This window comes from Lonchura striata, chromosome 6 (assembly GCF_050655825.1).
Source record: "Lonchura striata isolate lonStrDom1 chromosome 6, ASM5065582v1, whole genome shotgun sequence".
Taxonomy (NCBI): Eukaryota; Metazoa; Chordata; class Aves; order Passeriformes; family Estrildidae; genus Lonchura; species Lonchura striata.
The window spans coordinates 33210455-33226917 of NC_140708.1; the positions used below are offsets into that span (position 1 = coordinate 33210455).

Here is a 16463-nt window from a genome sequence, read left to right on the forward strand (position 1 = left end):
ACTCTGAATTGGCTTATTTTATTTTAGCAGGTGTAAATTAGTGCTGGACAATTTACATGAATAAAAACAGTGCCATTTCACACATCCTGAGGGTCTGGCACCACCTTTATAAATAGCAACAGAAAGTGATCTATCACCTCAGGAAATTTCCCATAAATTTTATCATTAAAATAACCATTAACAAATAATCACTAAGTTTTGTCATTAATAATACTGACAGAATTTGTCACCCAAAATAGCATCCCAAATCACTGGGTACATCAACAGCAGTGGTGATTGTAAGAATTTCTATTGCACTGAAAGAGAAATTATTTGGAAGAAAAAGTAGCATCTTAGGAGTCCCCACAGTCTTATTTATATAATGTATAAAACCACTTGTAACTGCACAGTGCATTGGGGTCTCAGCTTATAAAGCCAGGGTTATTGCCTTGTACAGTTTGCCTGGAGGCGACTCGGAAGCACAGGAAGTAATCTGGTTTGCAAAGTGAGCTCCTCACTTAACTGCAGAGATTCTGATCCTTGTAACTTTGTCAAAATCATGATTTCATGGAAGGTTCACCAGCAATAAAGTTGCAAGATTTAAAACACAGCCCTGGTTGAATTTCCTCTATAGATTATATTCATTTTTGACTCAGGCATCTCTAGACATAGCTGTAAAAGCATTTTAATTTGTATCTTAAATTATAACTAGCAGACTTTGTCTCTTTTTCCAATAAATCTCCTGAAGAGTTTGTCATATAGGGAATTCAACACTATACACGGGTCTCAGGTTAACAGTGCTGAGAGTTGAGGAACAGATCCAGACAGACACGTTCCTTCCAGTCAAAGATTTCTCATAATCTTTGGAATTAAGACAGCCTCAACAGTGTGTGGTGAACCACAATATTCTGCAGCACTTTTCAAACTGGACAGATCTGAGACCTTCCCAGGCTGGTGAAAGCCTGGCAGAGAACCAGCTATGGAGCACCTTCCACATGTCACTCTGTCCCTAGAAAAGCTTCCTCAGCCCAGGGACCACAGCTGGACTGCCCTCAGCCTGCCTGAGCACAAACACCTGCAGAGCACAGTCCAGAACAAAGGGAGAGGTCTGGCACATCAGGAGCAGGGACTGAGGTGAGGTGAGAGAAAACAAGGGAACTGAGACATTTCCCATATTTTATCCGCATTTCACAGTAAAACCTTCAATGTCTTGAAGGAAAAGTGAATAACATCTGCACTTGCCTTTGGCTCCAACATGTTAGGCATAGATACTCCTCTGTCCATTCTCATTCCAGGGACATGACCATCCGGGAGGGACTGCATCGGATACAGGTACACATCAGACACAAAGGTTACACACACAGAGGGTAAAGGCACTCAAGCAGTGGTGAAGACAAAGGTGAATTTACCCTGAGACTTCCTTCCAGTCTTAATTCTTGGTCCTATTATTTCACTCATTGCCATGGCTACTGTTCACTACTCCTCTGAGGCAGGCAGAGGATGGATCCTTCAGTTCCCTCAGCCACCACAGCTCCTGTCCCTGCTCAGGCTGGTGACAGCCCCACCCTGAGCTGACCAGCACCACTTTCCAGGGGACCTGGGCACCCCAAGAGAGTAGTGGTCCCTCTCCTCCCACCCCAGTGACAAGGTGCAGTTCTTCTCTAGTTCTTCCCTAGCATTAAATCAGATCCCACCCAACAGCACAGAAAGCACTCTTGCACCTCTGAGCTTTCCCTATTGAAATTTACTGTATCAGCTGAGGGATATTTTTTTTTTTTTGTCTCTACAATGGGTAATTTTTACTTTGAACACAAACAGGCATAGGGTAAAAATGTGCTGTTTTGACACAGGTACTACATCTAAGGAAATAACATTTGGAGCACAACACATGGACAGCTCTGCTCCCCTCCCATAATCTCATTCTCTTTCCAACCATTATGATTTTAATACACCCTTAACAAAATTATCCAAGTAATTAAACGATTTCTTAAATTGCCATTTCATATTGTGATTGTGCTGAGGAGCCAGGCAGATTCAAACTGAAAAAAAAACCTGCAGGCAGTAATTGAAGTAAAAAGGTTTCTATTTGCAAGCACACTTCTTTCTGGCTCATCTAGGATGGCAGCACTGTAGGAAAGGGAAAGTACTGATCAGCCATCTTGTCTGGAGAGCAAATTCCAGGGTAAAATTGAGGAATTCAAAGCTCCTGGTATGACAGAAAATTTCCTCCAGAAGAGACTATGTGTCTCTGAGGTCAGTACTAGAGAGGCTGGAAATAAATCCACCCTCAGGTGTCCCGAGAAGGCTGTTACAGATAACTCATTCAGGAACAGACAGTGGCTTTTACAGAGCAAGTCACAGAACAGGCGTGAGCTGTCTCAACTCAGCTCTGGGGAGGTAACAAGGAGGAATCCGAGGCTGTGCCTGTTTTTTGTTGATAAGGATCTACATTGGTGATTATGCTTAAGCATGCAGGAAAATCAAAGCTATTGTCTTAAGAAACCCTTCCCTGTAGAAGAAATTCAGAGTTGAACAAGAAGCTGCTTTAGGTTCTGCTGTCAGTTGATTGATGAAAACCCGTACTCTACCTGGAAATCTGAAAAGCAAAAGAGAAATCTCAATCAGTTAGTGTGGAAGGACAGGAATCAGTCACAATCTACCAGAGAATCCTTCTCTGTTTTCTGGTCTACCTGATTTTTCCAAAATCCCATCTGATTCTCTTAAGCCAGCAACGTTTCTAATTTTGGACTTAGTTTGTAGAGTCAAACACTCCATGTATTGCAGTTCTTTTCATTAACTCTCCAATTTTCGTAACTTTCATAAATAATATTGTCAATTTTTATATGGCACTAACTGGTACTACATCCACCTCAAATTCTTAATGAAGATCATGAGTAGCAATGAGGATTAGAGGACATTATCTCGCTTTCTTCACTGTGGCACATTGATTCAGACTGCACAGTGGATGGTAATTTTCAGAGAAAGAAAACACAAAACCCACAGAACTCAGTTCATATTCCTGATAATGCACATGTTATTTGCTTTCCATTTGACCCAATGCAAAAGTATGGAAAAGCATCAGTTCCACATAACAGATTTAACAAAATAAACCCAACATTTTAACAGGTATTTGAAGTGCTTTGAGTTAATTGAGTTTGCCAGAGAAAATTAAAAACTACTGAGCAAACACAAAGTAATCACATCCACAGCCTTAATATAAAACAGCAGAAATGATCAAACATCATAACACTTTTACATTTATTACTAATAGACTGTAAAGGTTCCTCATCCTTACCTCTAACAGCACCACTCACATCCCCGTAACTGTTGTACTGACCAAAATCTGTAGAGACAGGCTGTAAGAGGAAAAGAGGAACAGAACATAAATTCACACTTCAAGACTTTACAAGCAGGTTGGTACATGGGGAGAAATAAATTGCTTTAATTTTTTTATTTCTCCCTCAATTTTACAACATTTCTTCCTTTGCTTTCTTGATTTTTTAACAAAGTAGTTTGTGGGAGGGGAAAAGGGGAAAATAGGATGGGTCTGACTTCAGGTGGTTTTATAAGAAACACTTATCAAGCTGAAAATCCAATACAACTGATATGGAAATAAATACCATAGATAATTAAAGCCACCTTTCACTTCTCAAAGTCACCATCCTCTTACCCTGTGAAGTCCATTTTTTCCATACCCAGGGAGAGAAGAGGTTTTGGAGGCTGAAGCATGTGCTGTTGAATGAGAAAGGAAAAATATTTTACTGAAAATATCCCATGGAAACGAAAAAACTACAGCACTTCAGGAATCACCTAGTACAAAATACACAGTTAAGAGAAAAGCATCCACACAACTGAGACACACTGACTTTAAGAAACTCATTCCCAAACTCAACACAAACTTCCACACATTCTGAAAGTTATGAACAGCTTTGTCACGCCATGGTGGCAGGCCATTAATAAGGGACACTGATTTTTCCAGGTTCAAGATCAAGGTGGTCTCCCCTGGATTGAAAACAGTACTCATGGATCATCATGGCATCTGCTTTGGCACCGCCCCTGATTCCAAAAGGGAATTGATGATTATCCCTGCAAAGAGGGATGGACACATTTCAAATAAAGGAGTTCTTCAACCTGTGCTAAGGTTAATTAAAAAACCATAAGCTCTGAGTTGAGCAGGTAGACTCTGGCCCCATAAAAATTAGAGACAGTGAGTGAGAGCCACAGGAATCCTCTCCAAGGCCATCAAGGCAACACACTTAGAAAAGAAGGAACACAAGGAAGTCTTAGTTTGCTTGGCAGCTGTTCCAGTGGATGACTCCAGAGAGACTCGTCTCTTCTTGGCTCAAAGTACTGCTTTCAGGTTACAATGGCTGGTGAATGAGAAAAATAAAACCCCCAAACCCTTCTCTGGAGATGTGAGAAGGCCACAGCCATACATCAAAATCTGTAATGAGGCAAAGAATCTAAGTCACTAACCTAAGTTAGCCTTTGTGCTTTTGCTTTGGAACAAAATACACCCAGTTAAAATGTCAGCCCAGGACAAAACACTGGCCTTGTTTGGAATATGCAGCCCCACTGGTCAATAATGCTGAATATCTTTCCCTGGGAGAAGAAACTAAACAGGGATAGGAACCACCAGTGTAAGCAAAATGTAACAACACATTTAATAACATAGCCTATTAGCATGTGTGTGATGCCATAGTCACTGAACACTTCACCCCACTCCTCATCTATATTAAAGCAGCTCTCCCCTCAGAATTGCCTGAAAATCCTCAGCCTCATATTTCTTCTAATAAAAAAACAAACCCATGACATTCCTCCCTTCACCAAAACCAGGTGATGAACCAGGCCACTCTTTCAGGGCAGATCACCATATGAACACATATCAAGCAGCTTTCCCAGCTGTCTCTCTTCTGGGACACTACTTGAGATGTGTATTCTACTTGATATGTGCATTCTGTGTTTACTACCCATTGTCATGATTTGCTTTATTGCCTCCATGAATTACCTGGAGAATTGTAACGACTGGCAGAAAGGGCTGACCTACCGCGACTCTCCTTCTCCATCTCTTCCTTCAATATCAACTGTCCCAGACCAGAGTTGAGCTACAAATGGCAATTAAAATAAGACATATCAATAAAATAAAGCTGACCAAGACAGTGGTAGGAATTGCTTACAGAAAGCAAAGGAGCACTTTTTGGATGGTGCTCAGAAACAGCATGAGGACAAGCTTATAACCACCTTCATGAGCTGCTCCTCCTGCAACTGCCGGCGTCTCTGCAGCTCCTCATCATCTTCCTCCCTTCCGCTTGATCTGCGCCTCATGTCAGCTCCTGCTTCCACAAAACCACAGCACAGAGAGAGCTTTGTGCACCAGTTCAACTGCAGCTCCAAGATTTCAATGCTAGTTCACAGAACTGGTCAGTTTGGTTTGCTGAATAAACAAAGCAGTATTCCTCACAAAGTCAAAAGACTTTTTCAAAATTCCTTCTTAATAAAACTCACTTGGGTAGCCTGCCCTATAGTTATCAGGCTTGTTATAAACTAAGCAAGAACTTAAATTACACACAAGTTCCAAACCAAGCAATGGTCCTGGATACAAAAGTCATGATTGACCCTAATACAGAAAGGAGCTCATGATGCTGGTTCTGGAAACGTAGGGTTTAATAACACCAGCAGAAAACCTAGCAACACAACTGAAAACCTAAAGTCCTATTTACATTTACTCTTTTATCTAGACTCAGAGAAGCAATTCTGAATTAACATTTCAAATGAAAAATTAAACTACATTAGTCTCCTAAATGAATACTATATTTGAAATAAACAAGGCATTTGTTTTAGTCTAAAATGAAGTAAACTGATTTTATCCATTGGATAAAGCTAAAATAAATTAAGGCACAAGTGTTCTACATTTTAGTTCTTTAGTTTTTACTGAATAATTTTTATTTTCTTGAATATTCTCAATAAATAATCCAGTATGGATACCAGGACAATTCCACGAACACGCAGGATGTGCTATTGCTGCAAGCATTTAGACACCAGTTCTATTTTTTTCTGCACAGGGCTTTATCTGACATAGTTATTTACCAACTGTGCTGACAAACTCAGTGTTTAATGTAGACATTTCAAATATGTAGATGACAGAGCTTCAAGTACATTGATGCTATTCCTGTGACTCAGGGACTCTACATGTTTGTCAGGTTGCAATCTGAACTAAGTGACATTTTCAAAAAGCTGCTGCTGCTGCATGTGCAGCCCCTTCAGTTGATTTCTGAGATCTCCCACCCTGTGTCTCCTCTCCCAGAACTTCTGTGAAGATCCCACTGTTATGAAAGCCATACATTCCCTCACAGAGACCTGAAACAAACAACACCTCAGTGCTTCAGACATAACTTCAGGAATGAACCAGGCTAGATTGCTTATTTTATGCTACAGGGGTCAATCAAAACACAACAGGGGGAAAAAATACACAGAAAAAATTAAATTGATGATGCATATGGATTAAAGAAGAGAAATTATGTAGTGCAATAACACAAAAGAAAAATACAAAGTCTGTAGAAACAGTAACTCTGAAAATCAGGAATTATTTAGTCTGTTAATTGTTCCAATTCAGTTGTTGCTTCTTGCCATGAAATTAGTCATGTGGTTGGAAATAATCATGTTTTCTGCTGAATTTTTGCTATTAGCTTTGGACTAAAAGATTAAATAGCATAGCTGAAAGAAATCAGGATTGTGTGACACACCACACCTTTTAAACTATTGCATTAGAATTCAAAAAATTAGCTTAATATCTGTGTGATAAAGTCTGTGCAATTGAACAGTTTTAGACACGGAATAGTCTCACCAGAACTACACTTTGTGGTGAGCATCTGGAGTGGACACTGCCTTTCCTACACGTTTTTGAAGCTGCAGTGTCTGTGTCCCCTGCTCACCAGTACCTTTGGAGCCGCAGAGATGAACGGTTTGTGTTTGCATACCTACGGCAGCCAGGGAGGGAGGGCCTGGCCAGTGCTCAGTCTCAATCTTTGGGATCTCGTTGGGTGCTGGTGCATGAGCTGCTGGGAACTTGGAGGACTTGATGATATCCTCGGAGGACTTGCTCTGTGCTGCCAAGGCAGCTGCATCTAGATGGCAATCAGGGAACTTAGCTATGTAATGATCTGCAGCAAAGGTCAGCTTTATTTTGGCAAAATTTTATACTTCACAAGAAAGTTAAGTTTTCAAAAGCAAACATTTTCATGTTTTGCTTTTCCAACTGCAGCTTGAAGCAAAGCAATGCCTTTTTCTTGCCAACAGATTGGAATCAAAGCTTCCTCTCCTCCCGCATCCCCACCCCAAGTATAACCCCAAATCAGCTTTGGATTTTACTTGGGTTTCACAGTGTAAGAATGATTATGCAAGAGTAAGAAAATGCTGCCTAACACTATTTGCCAATATCTCCTAAGGACAGCTGATTATGAAGATGAACTCAGATTTATGTAATAATAAGTTTTCCCTCTACGGGAAGCAAACTAATAGATTAGAGTAACAGTACAAATCCTAACACTACTGATGCTAATTACTTCATCTGTGAAAAGCTGCAGAACAAAGAAGAAAAGAAACCTGAAACAAATATGTTTAACTAGGGGATTTTTTTTGTGTTGCATGCCCTTGCTTAGAGCATGCAGTAGTAGTAAAAGCAGATTTGAACTTATTAATAAATACTAAACTCCATTAAGATCAACTTGGCAGGGCAAGGCACTTGCAAAGCAATGACCCTCACCAACAAAAGAGCTTGGTAGTAGGGCTTCCACTTAAATTCCATTTTAAAACAAAGTCTTAAAAAAGCCTCACATGCCAAAGCATGTGAGAATGTGCATTATGGCTTTCTCTTCTTGACATTAAAAGATTAAAAGAATCTAACAGGATTCAGTGTACATTAAACCCAACCTTAACTAGGTCTGAGCTGGAAAACATTAGCTCAAATCACCTTTGCTTATATGAGGCTATTGTATCAGTGGCAATGGTTCCAGAATTTTCTTTCCTTTTCTCTTTTTTCTTTTTTAAACAGAAAGACATCTTTTAGCAAAGTGATGCACTGTGCTGCTCATCCAACACGTTCCTGGTAGTTAAGCAATGTCAGTGTTAGATATCATTGGGAATTCTGAGCAGCTGATGATTGGGAAACTCTTAAGCATAACTGCAGGCATGGAGGAAGCTCGTCAGAGTTTACAGAAGCATGACTTCAAACAGTACTTACGTATTAGAATTGGTGATGTCAGTGGTTAAACATTCACATGTTAATGGGAGGTGAGGAGATAAATTAAAACCATAAAAATAAACAGAAACAATGTTAAGACATTTTTTCTCAAAATAATCATATGGTTTGAAACTTAAAAAAGAAAGGGGAAGACCCTGATGTGATACCAGAGCAGTGCAGTCTGCAGTGCTCACTCCTGACTACAGTGGACTTGTGGGCTCTCCTGCTCACCCCAGCTCAATGGCTCTCAGCCAACTGCTCATCTAAGCCCTGCAGTGCTGCTGATGTGCTACTTAACCCTAAATACATTTTACTGGATAAAACATCTGCAAAAGGATGGAAATTCAGAGTCTACAAATAGCGGAGTCATCTGTCTCTCACCGAGGTAAATAAAAGCCATCTCTTATGCACAGCTTTCTATTTACAACAGGAGGGGAAGAGTGAACACACTCCTTTATCATGCAGCCTTCCCCTGTAGGACTAAAGACAGGCAAGGCTGTGGGCTTCTGCCATCATTGAAATTTCAGACTTACTATGACAACACCAACACCAAAAAGCTTAGAGCACTAACACTGCTGTCCAACTCAGAACCCAAACACCTGGAAAAACAAGTACAACAAACTACCTGAGCTGCATCACAGGGCTGAGAGTCAAATTAGCCTTGTCAGTGATAAGTCACCTATAATATCTTCACTAATTAAAGATTATTATTTAAAGCCACATTACAGGTACATTCGTAATTCCAGTCTGATTATAACATGTTCATCTTTGCTGCTGAAATAAATTATTGTACTGTATCTGTTTAAAATAAGGATATTTTGTGAAGTCCCTGTCAGAGATCAGTCTGTTGTTAATCCATTTTAACAGGACCAGTACCTGTACTCTTAAAATAAAAGCTTAAAGAAGAGAAATGCTGGACGGTATCATAATGCAAACAGCAAAATCTCAGCAATTTTGCCATTAACATCCACATGGCAAGTTTAAACCATATAATCCAAATGAAACAACAGGCTTTAAAACATAATCATTTTCCAGGACATGCAATTACAGCCGCTTCAAGCTTAGACTACTACATTTTTATACTTGCAAAGTAAAAACTGAATGCTTTTCACTAACTGCACAGTTTTTATTTCAGTTGACACTCCAACTTTGAAATAAAAAGGGAAAGGTCATTTACCGTGTTGTTTGTAGATGGGCGGTTTCCTGTAAATGTTGACACCTTGATCTGTGATATTAAGAAACAGAAAAAAGGGAATTTGAAAGCTACTTCAATTGTACATAAAGACACCTCAACCACTAAAGCAATAGATATACCAAATCAAGGATGTAGCACAAGAAAAAGCCAGAAAGCTCTTTCTAGGTATTATACAAAATCAGATTATTTAAAGAAAACATAAGAACAAGTGAAAAGTCGGAGACATGTGGTATGAAGTCCTTTGGAGCTGATTCTGTAACATGTGGATGCATCAACTCATGAACCATCAATTTTAAAGTGGGATAAAAGAGAAGAAATGTAAGCAGGCAGACATTTCAATGGTGAAGATACAAGCCATTTGGGGAAAACTACCCCAAATAACTTTTGTGGAAAATTGTGCTTCAGTCAGAACAGCTCAATTTTCTTTCCAACTGACTGGCTGGATTGAACAGAGGAATGCAGTGAGCCTACAATTCACTTCAAAATCCAGGGAACAAAATAGCCACCTAGGACACTGCTTTGAGCAGGCAACAACAGCCACACTTCAGTGAGTCAAAGGGATTCTTTATGCAGTGTTCACTGATATGCTACTAATTCTCATACCGTAAGGACAGATTTTCTTTTTTTTTCCTGTAATTTTTTTACGCAATGCCCACCATATTGTATATTACCTATGTAAATCAGAATAAAAACACTTCCCAGAACTCTAATGCAGTAAAATCTACAGCATGCCTAAATGATACCATATTTTTCCAAATAATAATCTAAGACAGGAACCATTTTGTTCTAAACTACCTTCCCACCCGAGCCAACATTTTGTGCATTCAGCACAGCTACAAGTACAAAAGCTAATCCAAAATCAGCACTATACTGCAAAAATGTGCCAAAATCTTATTAGAAGAGCAAATTGAGCTACAGGGAGCTAGAAAATTAATGTCAGAAACTCATTTTGCTACTTTATGCTGCCTGAAAAAAGTTTTCAGTTACATTAGAGTGAAAGATGAAAAGGAATTTCAGAAACACATGTGCTGTATCACAGATCCAATTAAAGTGTTATAGGAGACAACTTTGCCTTTGGTGGTAAGGAAAGTTAAACTTGAAAATCTATTGAAACAGAGGCAAATCTTACTCTGCAGAACCCTACATCCTTAAACAAACAGGCAAACTCATTGCACACAAAGGCTGTGGCATTTCATTGCTGTGTGGGATCTGTTATGGCCACTTGACCAGCAAACAGGTATGAACATTACAAGGGTAGTCATGCAGTCCTTTTGCACACAAGGTCACCAGAAAGCTCCAGGGAGGATGGGAGCACAGCTCCTTCCGTGGCTGCATGGCCCCAGCTGGCAAGGAGAGCTCCCACACCATGCTCCAGGTCATTCCTCACAGCTATTCATGCAGTTAGGCTTGAGTTTAGGTGAGGCACCGAGAGCCAGGTGAGTTTAAGCAGTTAAAAGAGCTGACCTCAGCCACACCAGGTCACCCTGACTGAAAGGGGGTGTGCACAAACTGTTTCTCTGCCGGATCTGAGGAGAGGAGGGAGGGCAGTAACCTCTGGCAGTGAGAAGGAACACCAGGCTGAAGGGAATCTGAAAATAACTGGATAGAACAAGGCTTTCAGCTAGTGCTGAAGCAGCCAGATCCATGTCCAAACCCTAGGGACACACAGCTCATCCCATCAAAATCCAAGACACATGGTCTTCTCAGATGCTGGAACAACTGTGGAGCTCACTTCAAAACAGGGACTGCTCTCTATAGAAAGGACATCCTAAGGCACACATATCCTTGTGGATCTGCAGGACTCTCTGAGAACACCAAGCCATTGCACAGAACAAGAAACAACCTCACCTGCTTTAAAAAGAAAGGGACACTAAACTAGAATTGTTGTGTTCAAGACTGAAACAAGCCACAACAATCTGAATGAACAATATATGTAATGGTTCACTGGCCACCTCTTTTCTGCATTTGAATCATAACAGCTCCTTCAAAATTAGCAGAGCTATGCTGGCACTCAACTGGTGCAACTGGGAGAAAAATCAAGCCCTACATGGTTTATATACAGCTCAGAGGCCATCAACCAACCCTGAAAAATTAAGCATTCTAAGAGTGAAACACCTGACCCAGAGAATAGGTAAAAATCACAATAAACCTCTATGTTTCTTAAGGCACTTAAGCCTTAAGAAGCAGTTCCAAATCCTGAGGGTGCAACCCATGGTAAACGGCGTGAAACGATGGAGACAAGACAGAAGTTACAAAGGCTACATTCTACACTGTGACAGGACAGCGAGACACACACAGTGCCAGCTCCTACCTGGAACATGGAAATGTTTAGGGGCCTGAGCGTAAGTTGGAGTGAGAGGGCGACTGTCAGGCCGATAGGGGACAGGGGAGTTCCGACCGCTGGACGGCTCATTGCCTCCAATGAAAGAATGGAGAAAACAAAATGAGAAGAGGGAGAGCAATTAAAAAAAAAAAAAAGCAAGCCCAGTCAAACCCAAACAAAACTGGTGGAATCAAAACCTCCAGGGAGAAAAGAAGTTGAAACAAAAGTACAAATACAAACAATAAGGAGAACTGGTAGTAGCCCTGGTGACTTTTTTCCCCCCCCGATATTCCTGCAGAGACAAAAATTCATGTTCAGGCTGGAGTTGAGGTTTGAGCAGCTCAATCTCATTCTGACAGCATGCAGGCAGGAGCTCATAGCTGGTGATTAGATGGGCAGTATAGGAAAGAAGAATGGAAAGTTACTTGGCAATGATTTTTTTAGTACAGAGATTGATATTTGGAATTAATAGGCGCAAACACAGAGCAAGTAGTTGATATGCAAACCCAAAGCAGATAGAAGCAGATGCTGGCAGTTACTACAGTTCACTAAACCAAAAGTGTACAGAAACCAGAAACAGAAAATTGCTGTTAGGTCACTTGGCCTGTATCAAAAGGCGTAACTGTTCCTCAAACACTCTTTCATTGGTTTAGGAAAATTCTGATACGGCAAAATAATTTGTAAAGTGGTGCAGCCCATCTGGTGGCTGTGCACACGTTGTTCGTGCCTCTCCAAACCTGTCAATGTCAAATTTGGTTCTGACGACGATACTTCACCACTGCTGATTTAGCAAATCTGAATGTAATAACTAAAAACCTTAGTTCTAGTTTGCACACACAGTCTGTTCCATTTGTTGGATTACTTTTACTGGGACTACCCCTTTTTCTCCTGACAATGCACCACAGCAATACAATGGCCCTGAAAATTTCTGTGTCTTCTCAGGGAGGGAGGGTTGCTGCACAGCCATGACAGTGGATCCCAAGGATCAAGACTTAACAGCCAGATATCCATTCACACCTCTGTGTGTGTACCTTGAAAGAATGCAGCTGCCTCTTTTATTTCACTGCTCTTCAAACTAGAGCAAACTCACACCGAGGAAAACCATCCACATGGGTGCTTATTTCACATGGGTGGGGGGTGACCCCAGCAGTGAAAAGTAGGGGAACACTGAGTCCCTTCCATTTTTAAAATATGCACAAGGACTTAAAAACCCTAGAAATGTTGATTAAGAAAGCAGGAAAAAAATGGAGGGTGGAGGAGGAGATGATAAGAAATATAGAAAGGCTATAAAACATAAGCAAAAATAAATTTCAGGCCTGTTTCCTTCTCCTGTTAGAGGCCCCAAAACCTTAGACTCAGCACACTATTTATCTATTTGAGATGGGGAAACAGGTGTGGGTGAAGGAAAAAAGAAGTTTTCTTTACAATTTACACAATAAATCCTCTTCTGCTTGAACAGTCATCTACCAATCTAAAAGGCACTAAAGGGGAAGAAAAAAAAGCTCTTTTACAAACCTTGCTGAGATGTGCTCCAGAGGCTTCAGTCAGTATATAAGTTAACCCACTGCATATAAATGTTTTAAAAATTACATGCACAGTTCAGGGGGCTTGGCTGTACAACAGTTGTCCAGAAGAAAGCATGTGCAAAATTCTACATTTAGCACTTTGAATTTCAGCCCTAAATGACATGGTGCTCTCTCAACCACATGTGTTGATGGTTTTCTATTCTGGGTGCAGTGATGCTGAGCTTCTGGCCAGGCAACAGTAAGTTTGCTACATCTGAAAAGCAGCATGAATGATTAGTTAAACATTATTGTTATAGCTCAAACCATGGGCCTTTACTTAGCAATTCCAATATTGTGTTCTACTTCTTCACCCTTTGAGATTCTGTGATGGTGAAACACTTCACTTGATTTTACTTATGCCTCTTGATTCTACTGAAAAATTATGAGTTACTTTTCAGCAAAATCTTTGTTTTATAAGGAAAAAACCCCATCAATATTAATATGTCTTGAGATACAGTTAATTGTTTATAGAGAACATGTCACTCTGACTTTTTGCTTCCTTTGGCAATTACACTCAATAAAGAGAAAAAAAAAGGGGATTTATTGACCTTATCTCAACAGAAGAGTCACAAATACATTTTACCTGTTGGGAACTGGTAGACTAAATGTGTGAATGTTCAATTTGCAATGCTTCTATCATCAACAATAAAAATAGAGGGAAGAAACCCTTATTAGACCCCTCTCTACCTCTAGACACAACTACGTGTGCTCACACCCATAAGTGTATGCTGGCTGGCATCTAGGACACAGGTAATTTGTTCAGAGAGAACTGGACATGCTGTATAATGCACCCAGTACCAGGCAGAAAGTCACTGTGGTATCATCCTGCTTTACAGATGCCTCTGTTGGCTTCTATCCTGCTAGTAGTAACAAATAACTCCCTTTTACACTTCCTAGGATGGCAGCCTCATTGCTTCCAACCTCTGCAAGAAGGAATTGTACATCCACTTAAGATTCCCATTAGGCCATCCCTGAGGAGCCCACTCTCATAACAAGGCTTAAGTGCTTGGGATGCAGCTGCAAAACCACCCACAATTTATGGAAGCAGTGCCAACATCTGTGGAACGTGCACACGCACAGAGGAAAGCAGAGCTCCTGGCTGCCTGTATCTGCCTCCCAGGGCCTCCTGGCCAGCCTGCTTGCAGCTTTACATAAAAACCCATTAAATTTGGGTTCCTTGCCTGCACAGAAATGGCTCTCTTGCTGCTGCAGATATGCTGTAACTACTCTTAACTCCCCAAAGCAACAAGAGCACTCCAGTTCACCAACACTGTAGAAAGAACTAATTCTCACACCCTGGTCATGAAGTTGAATATGTCTGTGTGTAGGTGGGGGGATGTTAAGAGATAAAGGAACAAGCTTAATCTAAAAATCAAACATTAGAGCACAGCAGAAAGGAAATTCAGAGGTGGTTTTTTTCTTCCATTCTTTTTGCTCCATCAGGTAGATGTTATCTATAGCTGAATTTGTTAGGCAAACTGCCCTAGCAGCCAGGAATAGAATTGCTTGCCCACACACAGCCCAGTGTAATGCAGGTCCCTGCTGCCTTCTGAAGTGCTCACCACTGGGCTCACTGTGGGATTCACAAGCTCAGCTCACAGAATCAGGCCAAAAAACCCATATGCAACCAACGCTGAACCTTCTGTCAGGTTCCAGTTTAGTTGCTTTAATTCTGAGTAGACATAGGAAAACAAGCTCCAAAGTACCTGAAACCCTTACTCCTGTTCAGGCTTTGTCAAACTATCATATATATTCTTGAACAGATGTGTAGCCTTTATTTCACACACGGAACTGGAAATCATTGAAAAACCAATACACAACTGTCTTCCAGAGCAGAACTTTCACCTGCATCCACAAAACCCTGGAGAGAGTTACCAGGTACAGAAAGCATTTGATTTCAAAGACCTGCCTCAGGGAAGGAAAGAGGGAACCTGTGAAAATCAAGGTCCAAATTCTCTATGCAGGTGGGTAGATTCCTCATGGAAATGTCTGCAAGCAAAGGAATACACATTACTGGAACCCTTTTACATAGAAATCTTATGAGGGCTTTGCAATATTCTTGAATGCCTCTGAAAAATTCAAGGCATGCAAGATGAAATCCTGGCGTTCAATGAGGGTTCTGTCTCTGATTTCAGAAGGGTCAGGGTTTCTTTCATTCGTGGACTTGTTTTGATTCTTTCATAGCAAAGACAGTGCTTTATTGAGACAAGACCAAATTCAATGGAGAGTCCAAATTTGATTAAATGAAGTTTAAACTGATGCATATTACACACTCTTCCAGCTTTTTCAACATACATGTTACATCAACAAACTCTCACTCTAAGGCATGTTTAGCCCCTTTCACTCATCCAATTTCTTTACTTTTGGCTTCATTTATAAGGTTTAATCATTACGCTTCTTTAAGCCTTATGCTGTATGAAAACACACCAAAACTGGTCTAAATGTCTTCTTTTCTGGCCTGAGTATACAAAATAACATGGGTGTAATGTGTCATATGACACTTCAGTTATCATTATGCTGCTGTGAAATCATGCCCCTTTACCAAAGCAGTTGAGACATGATCTGTATTTTCTGACTCCTAAAGGGAAAAATCCCGAAAGATATAATTTTGTGATATCTTTCTTACAAACCAACATCAAGGTCACATTCTTGCTAAAAGTACAAGTGAGAAAGGCTGAGCTACTAAAAAGATCACATAGTGCCTTTTCTGTCACAGTGACATGAATTTCAGCTTTCAGAAGTTTGGCTGAGTTATGACACATAAATGCTGTTTAGGCCTTCAGAAAACTGAAGATTCCTACAACATCTTTCAGGATATACCTGATAAAGGCCATACTCCTCCTCTCTGTCTACAGCACTTGCAATCCCACTTGGCCTTCCCTAACAATAACGGAGAAAGATACCTGACCTACATGCCAAGGTGATTCTTTGCAATCTGAAAACAATAAGCGTGGGTTTCCAATAGTTCTTCTCATTTATCTGTTGAAGAAGCTATTTTCTCAACAGAAAAAGAATGAAAATGCCACTTGAAAGAGTGTGAGCATTAATTTGGATTTACAGCAAAGAAATGTTGAAATTGCAAGGACTATGAATTAACTGCATGCTGAAATGAGCAGTATTGCTATTTTTAAGGGTCCCAATCTTTTTGAGTGAGCTTTTTTT

The 16463-nt window shown here is 40.4% G+C and overlaps 1 protein-coding gene across 37 annotated transcripts in view; it reads right to left on the reverse strand.

Moving 5' to 3' along the window:
- The window catches only part of ABLIM1 (actin binding LIM protein 1), a 191917-nt gene that overhangs the window by 8930 nt on the left and 166524 nt on the right, over nucleotides 1-16463 (reverse strand). For 18 of the 37 annotated variants that reach the window (XM_085582875.1, XM_085582873.1, XM_085582872.1 and 15 more), the window contains 8 exons: nucleotides 11725-11829; nucleotides 9396-9443; nucleotides 6957-7103; nucleotides 5221-5312; nucleotides 4988-5084; nucleotides 3650-3711; nucleotides 3275-3335; nucleotides 1704-2575 (listed from right to left, as the gene is read on the reverse strand). In XM_085582875.1, the coding sequence (XP_085439001.1) occupies nucleotides 2538-2575; nucleotides 3275-3335; nucleotides 3650-3711; nucleotides 4988-5084; nucleotides 5221-5312; nucleotides 6957-7103; nucleotides 9396-9443; nucleotides 11725-11829 (650 nt within the window). In that variant the 3' untranslated portion in view covers nucleotides 1704-2537. Of the gene's footprint in view, nucleotides 1-1221; nucleotides 1297-1703; nucleotides 2576-3274; nucleotides 3336-3649; nucleotides 3712-4987; nucleotides 5085-5220; nucleotides 5313-6956; nucleotides 7104-9395; nucleotides 9444-11724; nucleotides 11830-16463 lie in introns of those variants that run through there. The other 19 variants (XM_085582856.1, XM_085582861.1, XM_085582854.1 and 16 more) reach the window with 12 other exon arrangements.